Raw genomic sequence first — 15,856 nt, 5'->3', positions numbered from 1 at the left:
TCTGGTTATGGTAACAGTGTTTTGAACCACCCCGGACAAGCATTTTTGTCTTCTTCTGTTTTATGGCTGTGTTGTGGTGGTTGTTGTTTTGTATTAAAGGCATGGGCTGAACAGTTCGAAACACAATCAGCTGTCCCCCAAGATTCTACTCGCCTTATAAATATAGAAATCACCAAGAGGGAGACCGCAAAGCACTTCCTCAGGAAGGGCCCATTCTTCTTCTGACGCTGGTGCATCTCTCCACCGCACTTGTTACAGCAACGACACAGACCGAAGCAGAACCCTACCAGGGGCATCAGAATGACAAAGAGCAGTCCCAGGACAGCACAGATGATGACCCCGATTTCATAGTAGATAATCTGCAAGTCAAACAAAAGAAACAGCATGTCCTCTAACACAAAATAACGAGTAGAACATTCCACAGTGTACCTGTTTTGTGTTTTTTAACCTACTTGCCACCGTGAGTTGAATCTTAATGTGTTTGTGTGTGTGTGTGTGTGTGTGTGTGTGTGCTTCCATTTTGATGCTCCTTCTTGAAACAGAAGTAACAGAGTGGTGCCTGGGTGGCTCAGTCGGTTAAGCAGTTAAGCGTCTAACTTCGGCTCAGGTCATGATCTCACCATTTGTGAGTTCAAGCCCCATGTCAGGCTCTGTGCAGACAGCTCAGAGCCTGGAACCTGCTTCAGATCCTGTGTCTCCCCCTCTCTCTCTCTACCCCTCCCCTGCTCATGTTCTGTCTCTCTCTCTTCTCTCAGAAATAAACATTAAATATTTTTATTAAAAAAAAAGGAGTAACAGAGATTGGAGTTATCAGAATGTGTAAACAAGTCATTACTATCTTCTTTCAACTCACAGTAAAATGTCCAAATGCAGGGTCAAGTTGCAAATGACTTACTTTAAACCCCAAAGATATTTTGTTTGTGTTTAAATGGTGTAACAAATTTTGGCAGAAATACTTGCATTATGAATAATCTACATGACAGGATGCTTTTCACCAGAAACACAGGACCAGTAGAAGTTATTAAGAATTCAAAGCAGTTCAGATCGGATCAATTAATGACAAACCCACAGTTACAAAAGAATCTGGACTATATCTAAATTTAGGAAAAAAGCTCAGACTTTCTGAGTCAGATATGTTAATCACTGGCCACTCACTTTGTTTCCCTATCCGTATGCTGGGAGTAATAATACGCATCTTGTAAGGTCATTGTGAACGTTACAGATAGTGTCTGATCAGTGATAATGTGTCAGGGGAAGTATGTGGCCCAGAGCAGACACTTAATAAATGGTCTTTTCATGCCGTGTGGGTGAGGCTGGGCTTGTCGGCCCGTGTCTCAGACAGTTCCCTACGTTCCTAGGAACTAGCACGGCTTCTGGATACAATCATGTGACCTAAATATATTTTTATAATCACTGCTGGCTTTATTCTGGGATAAAAAAAAAAATAATGCCACTGGATGACAAAACTAGAGCTTACTGCAACTCATGTTTCCATAAAGCAAGACATTTTTTAAAGAATGACAATTATAGGCTGGCTGTTTACAACTAATGGACCGGCTAGCTAACAACAGATTCTGAAGCCAAGCTGAGCGAAGGAAAAGAAGACACAAGTGCTGTTCCTCGAAACGAATGTGAGGTCTTAACACTGAACTGAGAGTCAGAAGACCTGCTTTAAATTACACAGGGTGGGGGCGGGGGAGGGCTTCTGGTTCCCTAAACCAGCATTAGCATTAAGGTCATAAGCATATTGTGAGGGTCAGATAATTAAACAATTGAATGTGAAAACAGCCAGCCGAGTGCCCAGCACACAGCAAATATTCAATCAATAGTAATTAAGTCTGTGGACAAATGCCTAAGAGGACCAAGGTGCACACGACACCTGAATATTATGTACTTTGAGATTAAGGATAAAATGCTAAAAAAAAAAAAAAAAAAAAAAAGTGGTTGAATTTTGCTTCATTCATCAAATACATGCTCCTGCTTAAACCAAGCCCCATTCCATGGCCACAGAGAGTCATTACCTACTGGTGCTTGTAACCTGCCCTTGAGGACCCACATCATTGGCCAACTGAGATACTCCAAATTCTTATTTCTCTATCATTTCCCAGAAAATGATCTAAATTATTTACTATTTTGAAAATATTTTTTAACATTTATTTATCTTTTTTTTTTTTTGAGAGAGAGAGAGACAGAGCGTCAGCAGGGGAGGGGCAGAGAGAGATGGGGAGACACAGAATCTGAAGTGGGCTCCAGGCTCCGAGCTGTCAGCACAGAGCCCGACGCGGGGCTCAGACCCACGAGCGGTGAGATCATGACCTGAGCCGAAGTTGGATGCTTAACTGACTGAGCCACCCAGGTGTCCCAATTATTTACTATTTTAAAAGGGATTTAAAATCCTTTCTGAGTCCAGAAGACACTGAACTCAAATGCAGGAGAGAAGGTGTTTTCAAAATGTTCTAAATGCACTATGTTTACCTCTGAGTACAATTTTCACACTTTATACACAACCTTCCAACGTTACTGACTCAATATTATGTCAAACAGTATCAGGATCAAGGTATATGTCATCTCAAGAGTTCACTTCTGGGTGAAGTCTGGCCAAGGTCTGGCAAAGACCTAACTGAGTTTCTGATACGCCAGGATCTCCAGAACACTTTGTGGATTACGAGGAGAAGATCAAGATGGAAAGTTGCTGAGGTGGGTCGCTATTCTTTGGTGAACTACTAAAACTGGAAGAGAAGATTGATGACGATTCCATAAACAAAAATGAAAGGAACCATTTAAAAAACCATCACAATGGAGACGACAGTGGAAGGACAGGAAGTTCGGCAGAAGCATCTCATACCCCTTGGCTTTAGACAGAGCCACGAGAAACAGCAAACAAGGACTTTACCTTCAGGGTCAAGACTACATTTTCTGGCTGTGGAAGTCAAGGCAGTGGAGGAGTTGAGGAGAGTAAGGCAGAGGCAGCATGCATCAAGAAAACAGAAAAAGTTACATGAGCGATTAACCACAACCGAGAACATTAACATTCCATACAGCGCAAATCAAGTGAGAGGTTGATCCACATAAGCCAGGAACATAAAACTTGAGTGTTTATTAGAGAAACAACTGGAATTTACATTTGGAACATATATTTGGATTTCCTGAAAGGTTCTTATCAGGATGCTAATCAGGTGTGGACAGAACGGGGGAAATTAGAGGGAAAGTGACACAGGCTTGACACACGAAACGTGTGGTCTTTACACAGTAGAGGATCAGCCGCTGAACCCCAGCCGAAGGCAACAGTTTCCAAAGTGTCCTTTCTAAACTGAGAATCAGATGGGGTCATCTCTTGCTTACCTGCATTTCCTGAATTCCCATCATGTTTAATTCCAACCTCTTAATGTGGTCCTGTTATTTAATCCTGGCCCCATGCCTTGTTCTTCTTGGCCATTCTAGTCCTAAGAAGCCTCATGCTCCCCCTTCCTGCCTCAAGCTCCCTGGCAATGCCTCCTTGCCCAGAACACTATTCCCTTCACTCCTCTGCTCATGGGACTCAAGTCTGCCTGGATATTGCTTCCTCCTGGAAATCTGTCTTGATAACCAGGTCTGGGTTTGCTTTCATCCCTCCTTCATGCTGCCTTGGAGCCCACACTTGCCCGTTGTCAGCATCTGCTCCCACAGGAGCCCTGCCTGAGCGGCGTTGTTTGCTCCTGGAGAGCAGGAACCATGAGGTCCCGCCCACCGTTCTCTGGCAAGCACCCACCCGGGGACCCGGCATGCAACAGGTGCCCAGTCGGAAGCAGGTAAACTGGTGAACCGAGGGAGTTCCCTCAACGGTGGTCCAGTGATGGGGATGGACCACCCTGCAAGGAAGACAGAAAAAGTAGGGTGCAGCAAGTTTCCCGTGAGGTGAAATTTGTTCAGTTTATCCTTTTGGTGGGGAGAGGGGGGTGGTATGTGCGTGAGAGGGGACAAAGTTAATACGGTGTTGTTGTTATGATGGGTGTTAAATGTCCTTGGGTGGCAAAATAAACGTTAGGCTCTGTGTCGTTCCCTGGGTTACTTTCTTGCAACTGTGTGCTCTGGGAAATCCAAAAGTTTGGAAACTATCGCTTTAGGTGGCAGATTTTCACAGAGGTGGGAGAACAATGTTTGTGATATTAGTACCTGCTAAATGAGGCATCCAAAGTGTTGGGGTGGGCAGTTCAGGTACACATGCCCCCAGGGTCACAGGGGGCATCTTGAATGACCCCGGACTCCCTTCCTGGGCATGGGCCCCACAGTCTCCCCAACTTACCACCATAAATGTGTGAAAAAACACTGACTTCAGGCTCCTCCCCTAGAGCGGGTATCAGGAGATTTGGGTAAAACCAGGAGCCTGTCTTTAAACCAACCCTGGTGTCATGGCCTGATCAGGTGGGTTTGGGACACCTGCTCTCAGCTCCAAGGGCAGATGGTCTGGGCTGGGGCCAGAGCAGAAGCACCGGTAAGCTACAACAATCAGCTGATTCTTTGGTACTTAATATTCCCACCCAGGAGTCAATCTGGTCTGATTTGATGGGGTGCCAACAACCGCCCCCGCACCGGTGGAGCTGGGTGAATCTTCATCTTTTTCCTGTTCGTGCCGGCTGTCACACAGTATAAGGTTATTACCAAGCGGTGCAGCAGTTTGAATCCGGCTATGCTGCTTTGCGTCAGCGACCCCCCCCCCCCCACTCCACTTAATTACCCATCATCGTCTCCCGAGGACCTTTTGAAAAATATCAATAACCAGCCAGCCCTGACCCATTACATCAGAATCCCTGGGGGATGGGCCTAGGCCTTGTTGCCAATGCTACTCTGAGCCTTGGTGACCTTACTGATGGAATCTGGATCAGCAGAGACTCTATTTTATGCAGTTTTTCAGAGACAACAAGAGAAAACGGTGAGAAGCAACATGCTCTGTGCCTTATTCTGTTCTAAACGCTTTAATGTATGCGAGGTGAGTTAATACATGTGAAGTGCTCAGACCCGGGTGTCCCAGGGTCATGCTCAATCAATCGGCATCACCATCAGGAAGATGATGTTTAACAAGAAGATGTAACGATCAACGCACGGTAGCGTTATTCCCATCCCTCAGCTCCAGCAAGCCCCAGACATGATCCTGGGCACAGACTGCCGTGCACTGCTTGCTCTCTAAATGCTTCTGAGATCTCTGGAAGGTGCTTCTCTTGCCGGGAAAGGGGAGTGTGCTCTTCCAGGCAGCATGCCTCGCTCTCCTGGAGGGCAGGAAACAGGGAACTCATTCACTTACCTTTCGCGGACATGCAGAGTGGGTTCCAAACACCACAAACCCATCTGGAATAATGACCTGATGTTTCCTAAGTGCCAAATCGATATCCAGTGACTGTCAGCACTGGTGAGGTCAAGAAAAGCAGCAGGGATGAGGCCCAGGCCCAGCACCTGCCCCCAGAGGAAGCTTCAAGAAAGGGAAAGGTAGAGGCACCTGGGCGGCTCAGTCAGGTAAGCATCCCACTTTGGCTCAGGCCATGATCTCACAACTCATGAGTTCGAGCTCTGCATCGGGCTCTGTGCTGACAGCTCAGAGCCTGGAGCCTGCTTCGGATTCTGTGTCTCCCTCTCTCTCTGCCTCTCTCTGCCCCTCCCCTGCTCACACTCTGTCTCTGTCTCTGTCTCTCTCTGTCTCAAAAATAAATAAACATTAAAAAGTTAAAAAAATATAGGGGTGTATGGGTGGGTGGCTCAGTCGGTTAAGTGTCTGACTTCAGCTCAGGTCATGATCCCACGGTTCATGAGTTTGAGTCCCATGTCAGCCTCTGTGCTGACAGCTCAGAGCCTGGAGCCTGCTTCGGATTCTGTGTCTCCTCCTCTCTCTGCCCCTCCCCAACTAGTGCTCTGTCTCTCTATGTCTCTCAAAGAATAAATAAATGTAAAAAAAAAAAAAAATTAAAAGAAAGGGAAAGGTAATAACCGAGGAATGAAATGAAGGATGAAGGAAGATACAAACCAGCCAACCAAGAGGCAGCCAACCAAGAGGCAGGAGTGGGGATGGACTGTGGCCACAAGGAAACAAATCCAGGAGGTCATTGCAAAGAAGTCATCCGTTCCGACGGACCGGGATGTGCAGAATCAAAAGATGGAGGTGACGGGCGTTGCTGGGACAACTGTCCCCTGGAAAGGTTTCTAGAGGTGCAGGTGGCACTTAGGGGTTGCTGGTGGGAAGCGATGGGAAGCCATCCACCTACACTCCACACTACGCATCTTTTGAAGACAGGAATTGTGTCCTTTTATTTCCTTGCAGGGGGGGTCACCACCCGACAAGCTAGGCTGAGGGGCTCTCTCTGCAGAAACTCCACATGAGCTCGGAGGAGGGGGAGGTCATGCTCTTTTCCCTGGGTTTCCGTCAGCCGGCGCTCAGAGAACCCGGGAAGGGGTCCGCCCGCACTCTGATCCCCGAGGGAATGACACCCAGGGGCTTGGCGCGGCTCAGGTTGTTATCTGGAGCACGGTGCTTGGCACACGCTGAGTAGACAGATGAGTTGCCCGTGTCATCTCTACCTTAACACCTCGAGTGAAGACAGACCACTCCTGTAAAGTCTAAACGGGTTAATACTCGTAAATCATGACCGAGGGTACCTGCCTCACTGTGTGTGCTGTAGAGACGCTAGAAACCGGCGGTTATTAGAGCCGTTCCTCGGATTTCCGCGGCTTCGTCTGCCCGGTCCTCCCTTTCCCTCATTTCCCTTCCCAGGGTTAATTACTCACTGTAACTGGTTATTTATGGTTTAATAAATAAAAGGCACGACACTGAGGCTGTGACGGTCTTTTCACACAGCTCAGAATACTCAACGCGAGCTGCTTCCAAATGAGTCACTTTAGGACTCCAGTACAGTGGCCCGGGTTGAGCTGAATTTTTGTTGGCCGCACGTGTGTTGGTTTGGAGTCAGACCGGTCCCGGGAAGGATCACACCTTCACCACTTAGTCACTGGGTGACCTTGGGCAAGTTCCCCAGCCTCTCCGAGGGCAGGATTTTCTTGAGCGTGCAGCGCAGAAATACTTCTGCCTCGGACAGGTGTCATTGTGGGGGTTGGAAACGATGTCAAGTTCGGGCTCCTGGGTGGCTCAGTCGGTTAAGTGTCCGACTTCGGCTCAGGTCATGATCTCGCGGTCCATGGGTTCGAGCCCCGCATCAGCTCTGTGCTGACAGCTCAGAGCCTGGAGCCTGTTTCAGATTCTGTGTCTCCCTCTTTCTCTGACCCTCCCCTGTTCGTGCTCTCTCTCTCTCTCTCTCTGTCTCAAAAATAAATAAACGTTAAAAAAAAAAAAAAAAAAAAAAAGAAACGATGTCAGCTCATAAGCCAGTGTTGGCCCAAGGTGGACAAGAAACGGTGGCTGTTGTCATTACAGAGAGGACGATGACCCAGTGTAAGCTTCAGAAGCAGTGGAGAAGCTTTGTGCTTCGAGCCTCATGCTCAGAAAGAAAGGCTGTAGCTCTCGTTTGCGCTACATGCCTTGAGGTCTCAGTTCGTTTATTTGTTTAATATTTAAAAAATTGTTTTTAGAGACAGACAGCATAAGCGGGGGAGAGGGGCGGAGGGATATAAAGAGAGAATCTCAAGCAGGGTCTGCGCTCAGCGTGGAGGCTGATATGGGGCTCGATCCCACAACCCTGGGATCATGACCTGAGCCGGAATCAAGAGTCAGACGCTCAATGGGCTGAGTCACCCAGGTGCCCTAATGAAGTCTCAGTTTAAATGCATCCCAGGTGCAAAACCACTCTCCCTCCTCGGAACGTTCTCGTTCACGGCCCTCTATCAGAACTTCTTGCGTGATGCGTGTCCCCCTCCAGCTTATGGTCCAGCTGTGGACTGCATTAGTCTGCTGGAGCTGCCTTCACAAAGTGCCGCGGACCAGAGTGTTTAAACAATAGAAAGGTGTTTCCTCACAGGTCTAGGGCCTGGGAGTCTGAGATCAAGGTGTGGGAAGGTTTGGTTTCTTCTGAGGCCTCCTTGGCTTGCAGATGGCCGTCTCCTCCCTGTGTCCCCACACGGTCTTTTCTTTGTGTGTGTCTGTGTCCTAATCTCCTCTTCTTATAAGGATGCCAGTCAGACTGGCTTAGGACTCACTAATCACCCCACTGTAAGTTAATTACCCTTGTAGTGACACTATGTCTCATACGATCCCTCTCCGAGGTGCTGGGATTATGACCTCAACGGATGAATTTGGGGCACAATTCAGCCCATAACATCCATGCATATTTCTAATCCCATAACCTCCCTTCCACCAGCTGAGAGTTGGCGGAGTAATGGCCACACTTTCCCAAGTTTGTCCCCTGCGACGCACTGCTCCTAGCCAGCACTCTGTAAAATGACTACATGAAAGAGAGAAGTACATAAAAAAATGTCAAGGAGGAGAAGGGGCCAAGGATCTTAAAATATTACCTTTAACTTTCAGCTGAAGTATAAAGAGGAGGCAGTTCTGTGAAAAGGAGTCCTATTTCCCTCCCAAAGTCGGGCCCAGCGCTTGGAGCAAAAGGTCAGCTGAATGCTTCTGAACCTCCTTCTGAAGAGAGTTCACTAAAAGAACACCCAGCTGGAAAGTCACTGACCCCGCGGCCCAGGCTCCTCCGCCATCTGAGAACTCACCAGAAGAGGAAATGCTCGACTCAGGACAAAAGCTGAAAAGACTCCCCAGGGCCCCTCGCCTGGACAGACCTTACCTGTGAGTGCAGTAATTAGAAAGCCAGTGGGCACTGGTCAGTGTAGAAGACACTGCTGGGGCTCCCACATCTCTCAGGCCTCAATCATCTCCGTGTACCTCCTCAAGCTTCTAGCTACTGGCATCTTTCACTCTGTGCTTGACGGCCTTTTCCAGTACCATGGCAGGGCAGAAGTGCTTAGGGCTTAACACAGTCCCCCACCCCCACACCGCCCCTAACCTGTGCCCCTTCAGTCTTGGTGTCTGGAAACCTCAGCTCCCTCACACTTCCCAGGGACTGATTTGGACACTGGGGTTTTACATCATTGCCCCGGCAATTCTACAGGATGAAGCTTCAGCCGTCCCCTGTGGCCGGTGGCTTAATGCCACACCCCTTCCAGGCTGCCCTCTCTCCCTCGTGTTACCTCTCCACTTCCCGGCCAGTGTCCCCTGCACCTCCCAAACCAATGACGTGACCGCGAGGCCTTGACTCAGGGTCTGCTTCAGAGGACTCCAACCCAACACAGCCGGCATACGTCAGACTACGAGCAATCAGAGAGCCCCCCTCCTGAGGTGTCTGGCTTCTCCAGTGTCTCTGCCTAACCAAATCCCTCTTTCTTGGACAACAGTGGAAAACGTGACCCGATCCCACGTGAAGGGGGAATTCAGGTCATGCATGAGGACTCAGTGCACTTGTCCCCCATGCCAATGGTGTTGGTCCCTTTGCAAAGGCACGTGAGGTGGAGAGGAAATCAGGCACCAGGGAGATCCCCAATTTCACAGGAGCTCCAAATCTAATACCAAGCCAGCCATAAAGGACTGGCCCAACTAAGAATCTCGCCACGGGTAGTGGCTGTGGTGCCCAGAGTCACCTCAAGGTCTCAGGACCCCATCCTCCGAGGCCGGGACCAGGTGAAACGCAACCCCCACCCATTCTTTGGCAGAACTAGCTGGCACTCGGGCCAGGCTGCTAATGGCACGCCATTTTTCGATATCAATATACAAGCAACGGTCATTTTGTTCTGCCCAGGGATGCAGGCAGACATCGATCGGCAACCACGTTTGGGAGACATAGGAAGCCACGAGCATTTCATAACGAAAATGTTTTTCCACGGTACTAGGGAAGGCTGTGAGCGCTAGGGAGAAACTAATTCGTGTAAATGGTCTTTAGATAAGGCTTTCCTCTTTGGCATCTGTATTTGTTTTCTCTTGGGTATCACTTTATTGCAAACTGAGAATATGAGGCACTGTCACCACAGCATCTGAGGTGACCATTCACTGGGCGAGAGATCACTGCCCTCCCCATACATTGCCCCCACCACACTGGGACGCTGTCATTCACGTTTGCTGTGCTGGCCATTCAAGAATGTCCCCCGTGTGTCTGCTTTTATTGTTCTCTTGATAACCACTTTCAGGAGAGGACAAAGTACTTAATCCTTCAGGACTAAGAGCCTGACAGATTCAACTATTTTTTTTTTTTAATTATCCTAACTTTCAGTACAACACACATCTGTTTATTTCACTGGCAACCTGCACTCATCGTAAACCAAAAGCAAAGGACACTCTCGTGTTTGGGTAATCCATCACAGATGCAAACAGAATGAATGCGCAACACCTTGGTATTCAGCAGAGGCATGCAACGTCCTTTAATACTTTCTGAAAATACCATCTGCTCATATTAGCGAGCGTTCAGGGTCCCAGACCGCCTTTCCTTCCTCTCCACTCTTTCACACCTTGTCCTGGTGGCTCCCGTGGTCCCCGAAGCCTCGGATGCCAGCAAAGCCACCTCCCCACCTGCTCCAGCCCTGCTTATCCTCCTCTTTTTTTACAACAGGCCCCCCAATCACCTTTTATGCAAGAACTCCTGGTCAGAATTACATTTTTTCACCTACGTTCCTCTTCCTGTTACTTATAAATCTACTTATTTCCTTCTTCTCCTTCTACTTCTTTAAACAATCAGGTATGGTCTCTGCCATCTGGCTCTTTGCCTCCTGAGATCAAGGGCGATTTTCCTTATCCTTAGCCCAGGCAAGTGCACACACAGAGCTCTCAATACACCTGTTCCAATGTGAAGCTGCTTTTTACCAAACTGTATTTTATTTTTTTATTTTTTAAAAAATTTTTAAATGTTTTTATTTATTTTTGAGAGAAAGACAGAACGAGCGGGAGAGGGGCAGAGAGAGAGAGGGAGACACAGAAGCTGAAGCAGGCTCCAGGCTCTGAGCTGTCAGCACAGAGCCCGACGCGGGGCTCGAACTCATGAGCGTGAGATCATGACCTGAGCGAAAGTCGGAAGCTCAACCGACTGAGCCACCCAGGCACCCCTACCAAACTGTATTTTGAAACAAAGTACACATCCCTGTTTCTAGAAATGGTCAAACAATTCTACTTAGTCTGGGAGTTCTCTCCTCCCTTAGCTAAAAAAAACCCTACCCCATTACTTCCCTTAAGGAAATTTCAGTTTTTAAATACAGAAATACATACAGCTTAAAAGGTGAATGTTTTTTCAAACGCTACTTTTGGAATTTCTGCTTTAGAAATCAAAGGGGATTTATAAGATGTTTCAATATTCCATAAAAGTTCTTAGTCAAAGAAAATTATAAAGTTCACAGGTGAACTGATGGCTTAAAGATTTACTTTCAAGTCAACCAAAATTTTGTTCACACTTATTTTTACTAACAAATGTATCAATAAAAATTACCTTCTCATAATCAGTTGAGAGGTCAAACTTCTTCTGTAGAATTTTTCTTAAAATATCTGGGGGAAAAAGTCACAAAAGAATAGCAAGGTTACTTTTACAGTAAAAACACAACATGTATGTTTAGAAAATAAATTTTATATATGCTTACAAATTATTGTACCTCTATGTAGTATTCTTATCATTTTATTTCTATTTCTTAAGGTAGGTAAATAATTAAGCTAATGAGGCTCTAAACAGAAGCAAAGAATGGAGGGCAAATATTTTTGACTTACTATTTAGCAGTGGTGGAATCAGACAGTTGCCATTTTTGAGTTTTCAGTTTCTCACAAGACACCTTGATATTTACCAGCATATAGGTCATTAATAATTACTGATAAAAGGTTACACCGAAATTGCTCACTCTTAATTTTTTGAAACCACAAATGCAATTTATTCTTTAGTAATTCTACATTTACATAATATTTTACAAATAAAAAGAACCTTACAATTAATCCAAGCAGTGCATGAAAACCTGAAATAATATGCAAAATGGTATTTTTCCTGCCATGTTCATTTTGGGCATTTCCAAATTCTCATATAGGTTAGGATTCACCTCTTATCCTGACTCACCAATCTAGCAATGATATGCCATGACTGATGCCCAGACAGAGAGAATAACTTGTCTAAAATCTGGGATGTGTGAGGAGGTCAGACCAAAGCCCAGGTGGGTCGTCATTTTTCTGCCCCAGGGTCCTTCCCACACTGCACATTGTAATTCACCCTGGGAACGAGCTTCTGGAATGCTGTGGCTGTATCCTGTATACATCACTTCTAATGTGTACTACAAGGGGCGCAAAGGAAAACTTGTTGTGAATGCTTATTTAAAGCAAGGAGTATAGATTTACATGCCGGCAAGATTATTCAAGAGAATAATCTTGATGGAGCGTTAAAAACTCGTAATTGTATTAAACTTCAATCTGTGAGCAGCCATCTTTTTATTATTCTGTGCGAGGAAATGGCAGTCTGCGTAAAGTGCTTTTGTTGCACACCCATTTCCAGCTGACTCCAGAAAGAGCACTGGGTGCTGGTCTTGAGTTGGGAGCTAAACTCACCACATTTCTCACGGAGCACGATTTTCACGCAGAAGAAAAGACAGAGAGACAAACCACGGTTATTCAGACTTGAGGATTTTGGAGACACTTTCCTTAAAATGGAGGGAGTGGAGCGCACAGCTTCAAGAGGGCGACTCACAGGACTTGTTGCCAATGATAAAATTAGAGCATTTAAGCAAAAATTACAATTTTGCAAAATCTGCTTCCATGGGGTTGACAGACGTGGGATTTTACCGCATCGTTCTCACCACACTTGAACACATGAAGCAGGTGCGTCTCTAACAGACTATGTGGAGGCCAGTGAATATGGGACACATGGATCACACATTGGCCGCGGCCCCAAGGAGACAGTGCCAGTCTTCCAGTGCCAAACAGATGCTCCCAGCATTTGCCGGAAGATCCCCAGCCCCTCCCAAGTACCCGGGATCCCGGTGGTCCCGGGTGCTGAAGAAGGGTCCCAGCTATACCAAATGACACTCCTTACTGACAACTGACCCCTGCCCTTTGTCTGCCAGCTGGCCCCCTCTCTCTGCCAAACTGATCTTTGCCGTGAGGACCAAGCACCCATCTGAGATTTGGGGGCAGGAATGTTCTCCCTCCCCCTGGTTTAGAAATAGCAATATATTACAAGCCATACAAGTAATTTCAAATTTCCTAGTAGCCACATTTAAAAAGTGAAAAGAAATGGGTGATTAGTTTATTTTACATTAATTTTAATAATATGCTGCCCTTAATCCAGATATATGCAATACACCGTCATTTCTGTATGCCATCAATATAAAAATATTAATGAGCTTTTTTACAGTCACTAAGTATTCAGGTCTGGTATAGATGCGCTCAGTACATCTTAGTTCAGACTAGCTGTAATTCAGGTGCTCAGGGGCCACACGTGGCCATGGCCTCTGTACTGGACAGCATGGGGTTAGAGGCTGCAGGTCATCGACCTTGGAGGCCTCAGTCCTTTTGCTCATCCCCCCTCCCTCCCTGTGACAGTGTACCCTGTCACAAGAACACAAAATGAGCATCCACCATATCCATTTTTCCTTTGCCTTCCCTGTGGATCTCTAAGTGGCTCTCAATCCAGGTAAATGAACATCAGCACAAGGCCTGTAGGATGCAGCCCAGCATCTTCATTTGTGAGGTCTTGGCATTAACTTTGCTGTTCACGCCTCATGCGGGAACTCATGAGCACCCCTCCCCCGCCCCGGCCACTAGGAAACTCCATCTCAGTTCTAACACGTTCGTTGCTGTTGAGAACTTTTAATCGATTATGGTCCATCTCAGAAAGTGTGTGGAAGACCCAGGGTCCCACTTCTGCTCCCCTACCCACCCTGGCCGCCCCTATTTGGGGGTCTGGCTGCACTACAATCCTTTGTCTTTGTCTCTGTCCTCCTGGCCAGCTTCCAATGGAACCAATCTCTACCTCTGGATCTCCTACATTCCCAGAAAGTTCCAGGGATCCAGCACTGTTTGTGGTACTGATGCTGCAGAAACATAACATTATCCAAAAAAAAGTGTTGCCTCCTTTTTGTAGATCAGACAGGATCCCTGAGGTCTGTGACTAGTTCCTCGTTTTGCCTGGTGAGCGAGGTAGCCAGTAGCATTTGGATCACTACAGTGTTATCCTGACCTCTGTGAGACCTCAGTGTGGACAACAATGGCCACCTTGTCCTTCCTAAACCGAGGGAGGGTCTGTTCTGACAGAGCCTGATAGGCACTTAGCATGGGCCAGACAACTCCGAGGCCAAGGAAAGATTCTCCCTGCCCTGAACTCAGGGAGTTATCTGGCCACCCTTCCCATGTGGCAATTCATTTTCCACTATAGAAATCCCATGCTCTTTTCACAATATAACAGTTGTCTCTTAAGATATAGCAGGAGGGAAATATGGACTCCAGTGAACGAAGAAGCTCTTGTCATGGTAGATTGTTTCTCAGTATCTGGTCTCATAAAGGGGCTCTGTGGGTCTTTCCAGGATGATGGTGGCTATGAGCCTCTCTTCATTCAACTCTTAGATGGTACAATGCCCTCTTACCTGGGACTTAATTTTAAATTTCGTGTGATGATGGAAATTAAGAAAGGTAGCAGCCAGGGCTAATTCTGACCTCTTGTGTCGCACCATCAACTTAGAAAGTAAGTTGCTTGGGTGTGGTTGGTTGGTTGTGTGTTTTTTTGCTGTGTGTGTGTAATAATTTCTCTATGAATTTTTTTTGATGTCTGAAGCCATACAAGTAAGATAAAATAAGAAAAGTGCCGGGGCGCCTGGGTGGCGCAGTCGGTTAAGCGTCCGACTTCAGCCAGGTCACGATCTCGCGGTCCGTGAGTTCGAGCCCCGCGTCGGGCTCTGGGCTGATGGCTCAGAGCCTGGAGCCTGTTTCCGATTCTGTGTCTCCCTCTCTCTCTGCCCCTCCCCCGTTCATGCTCTGTCTCTCTCTGTCCCAAAAATAAATAAACGTTGAAAAAAAAAAAAATAAGAAAAGTGCCTTGTGCAGGATCCATATATTAAAAAGTCCATCTTCCTTATCTTAGTCGAAACACATCTTTGACTAAGTAAGATATTTCTGTTTCCTAACTGGGCTTCTTTTAATACACATGTAGGTTCTGGTCCAAGCTAGGCAAAATAAAATTCTACTCTTGGAACGTTCTCTTGTAAAACGGATAGACAATTTTTTTTAATGTCTATTTTTGGGAGAGAAAGAGAGACAGAGTGCTAGTGGGGAAGGTGCAAAGAGAGGGAGACAGAATCCAAAGCAGACTCCAGGCTCTGAGCTGTCAGCACAGAGCTGGACACGGGGCTCGAACTCACGGACCGCAAGATCATGACCTCAACCAAAGACAGATGCTTAACCAACTGAGCCACCCAGGCACCCTTGGATAGACAACATAAAACAAACAAACAAACAAAAAAACCCCAAACCTGCTATTGGCAGTTGATTCGTCGGATTTGTGACGAACTTACGTGCTCTCACAAAGATCTCATTGCTATCTATTTAATGAGACTTACCTGGCTAGGTCTCTAATTAAAAAGATACGCTACCTGATAGCTTCTAAAGTGTGATCCTGCCATTTACTGGGAACAGAATCTCTCAAAGATGCTAAATTATATTTAAAAGTGTTTTTAAAGAGATTTTTGTATCTGATAAAAATAAACATTTAGTATGTGGCAAGCCATTCTTAATCTATGTAAAACAATATTATTTGTAATGCAGTTCTTGAGAAAATATTTTTTGGAATGTTATTTTGTTCATAGCTGGTAATTTTTCTGCCAAAGTATTCTAATCTTGGCTTGTTTTATTTTAAAGCCTTTTAAAAAAGTTTAGTAAAGTTTTATGTGCAGGGCATTTTAATTAGTCTTTTGCTCCTCTCTACCTGATGTTTTCTAG

The 15,856-nt window shown here is 46.3% G+C and overlaps 1 protein-coding gene across 14 annotated transcripts in view; it reads right to left on the bottom strand.

Moving 5' to 3' along the window:
- The window catches only part of PROM1 (prominin 1), a 111,059-nt gene that overhangs the window by 55,149 nt on the left and 40,054 nt on the right, over positions 1-15,856 (bottom strand). For 12 of the 14 annotated variants that reach the window (XR_006711557.1, XR_006711556.1, XM_045474474.1 and 9 more), the window contains exons 3-5: positions 11,385-11,440; positions 2,894-2,920; positions 154-359 (exon numbers count right to left, since the gene is read on the bottom strand). Coding sequence is in view for 12 of the 14 variants with exons in the window: in XM_045474474.1 (XP_045330430.1) it covers positions 154-359; positions 2,894-2,920; positions 11,385-11,440 (289 nt within the window). In the remaining 2 variants the exon portion in view is untranslated. The remainder of the gene's footprint in view (positions 1-153; positions 360-2,893; positions 2,921-11,384; positions 11,441-15,856) is intronic. The other 2 variants (XM_045474476.1, XM_045474479.1) reach the window with 1 other exon arrangement.

Source organism: Leopardus geoffroyi, chromosome B1, assembly GCF_018350155.1.
Source record: "Leopardus geoffroyi isolate Oge1 chromosome B1, O.geoffroyi_Oge1_pat1.0, whole genome shotgun sequence".
Taxonomy (NCBI): domain Eukaryota; kingdom Metazoa; phylum Chordata; class Mammalia; order Carnivora; family Felidae; genus Leopardus; species Leopardus geoffroyi.
Note: the sequence above shows the minus strand (reverse complement) of the source record. Positions and strands in the feature narration are given on the sequence as shown.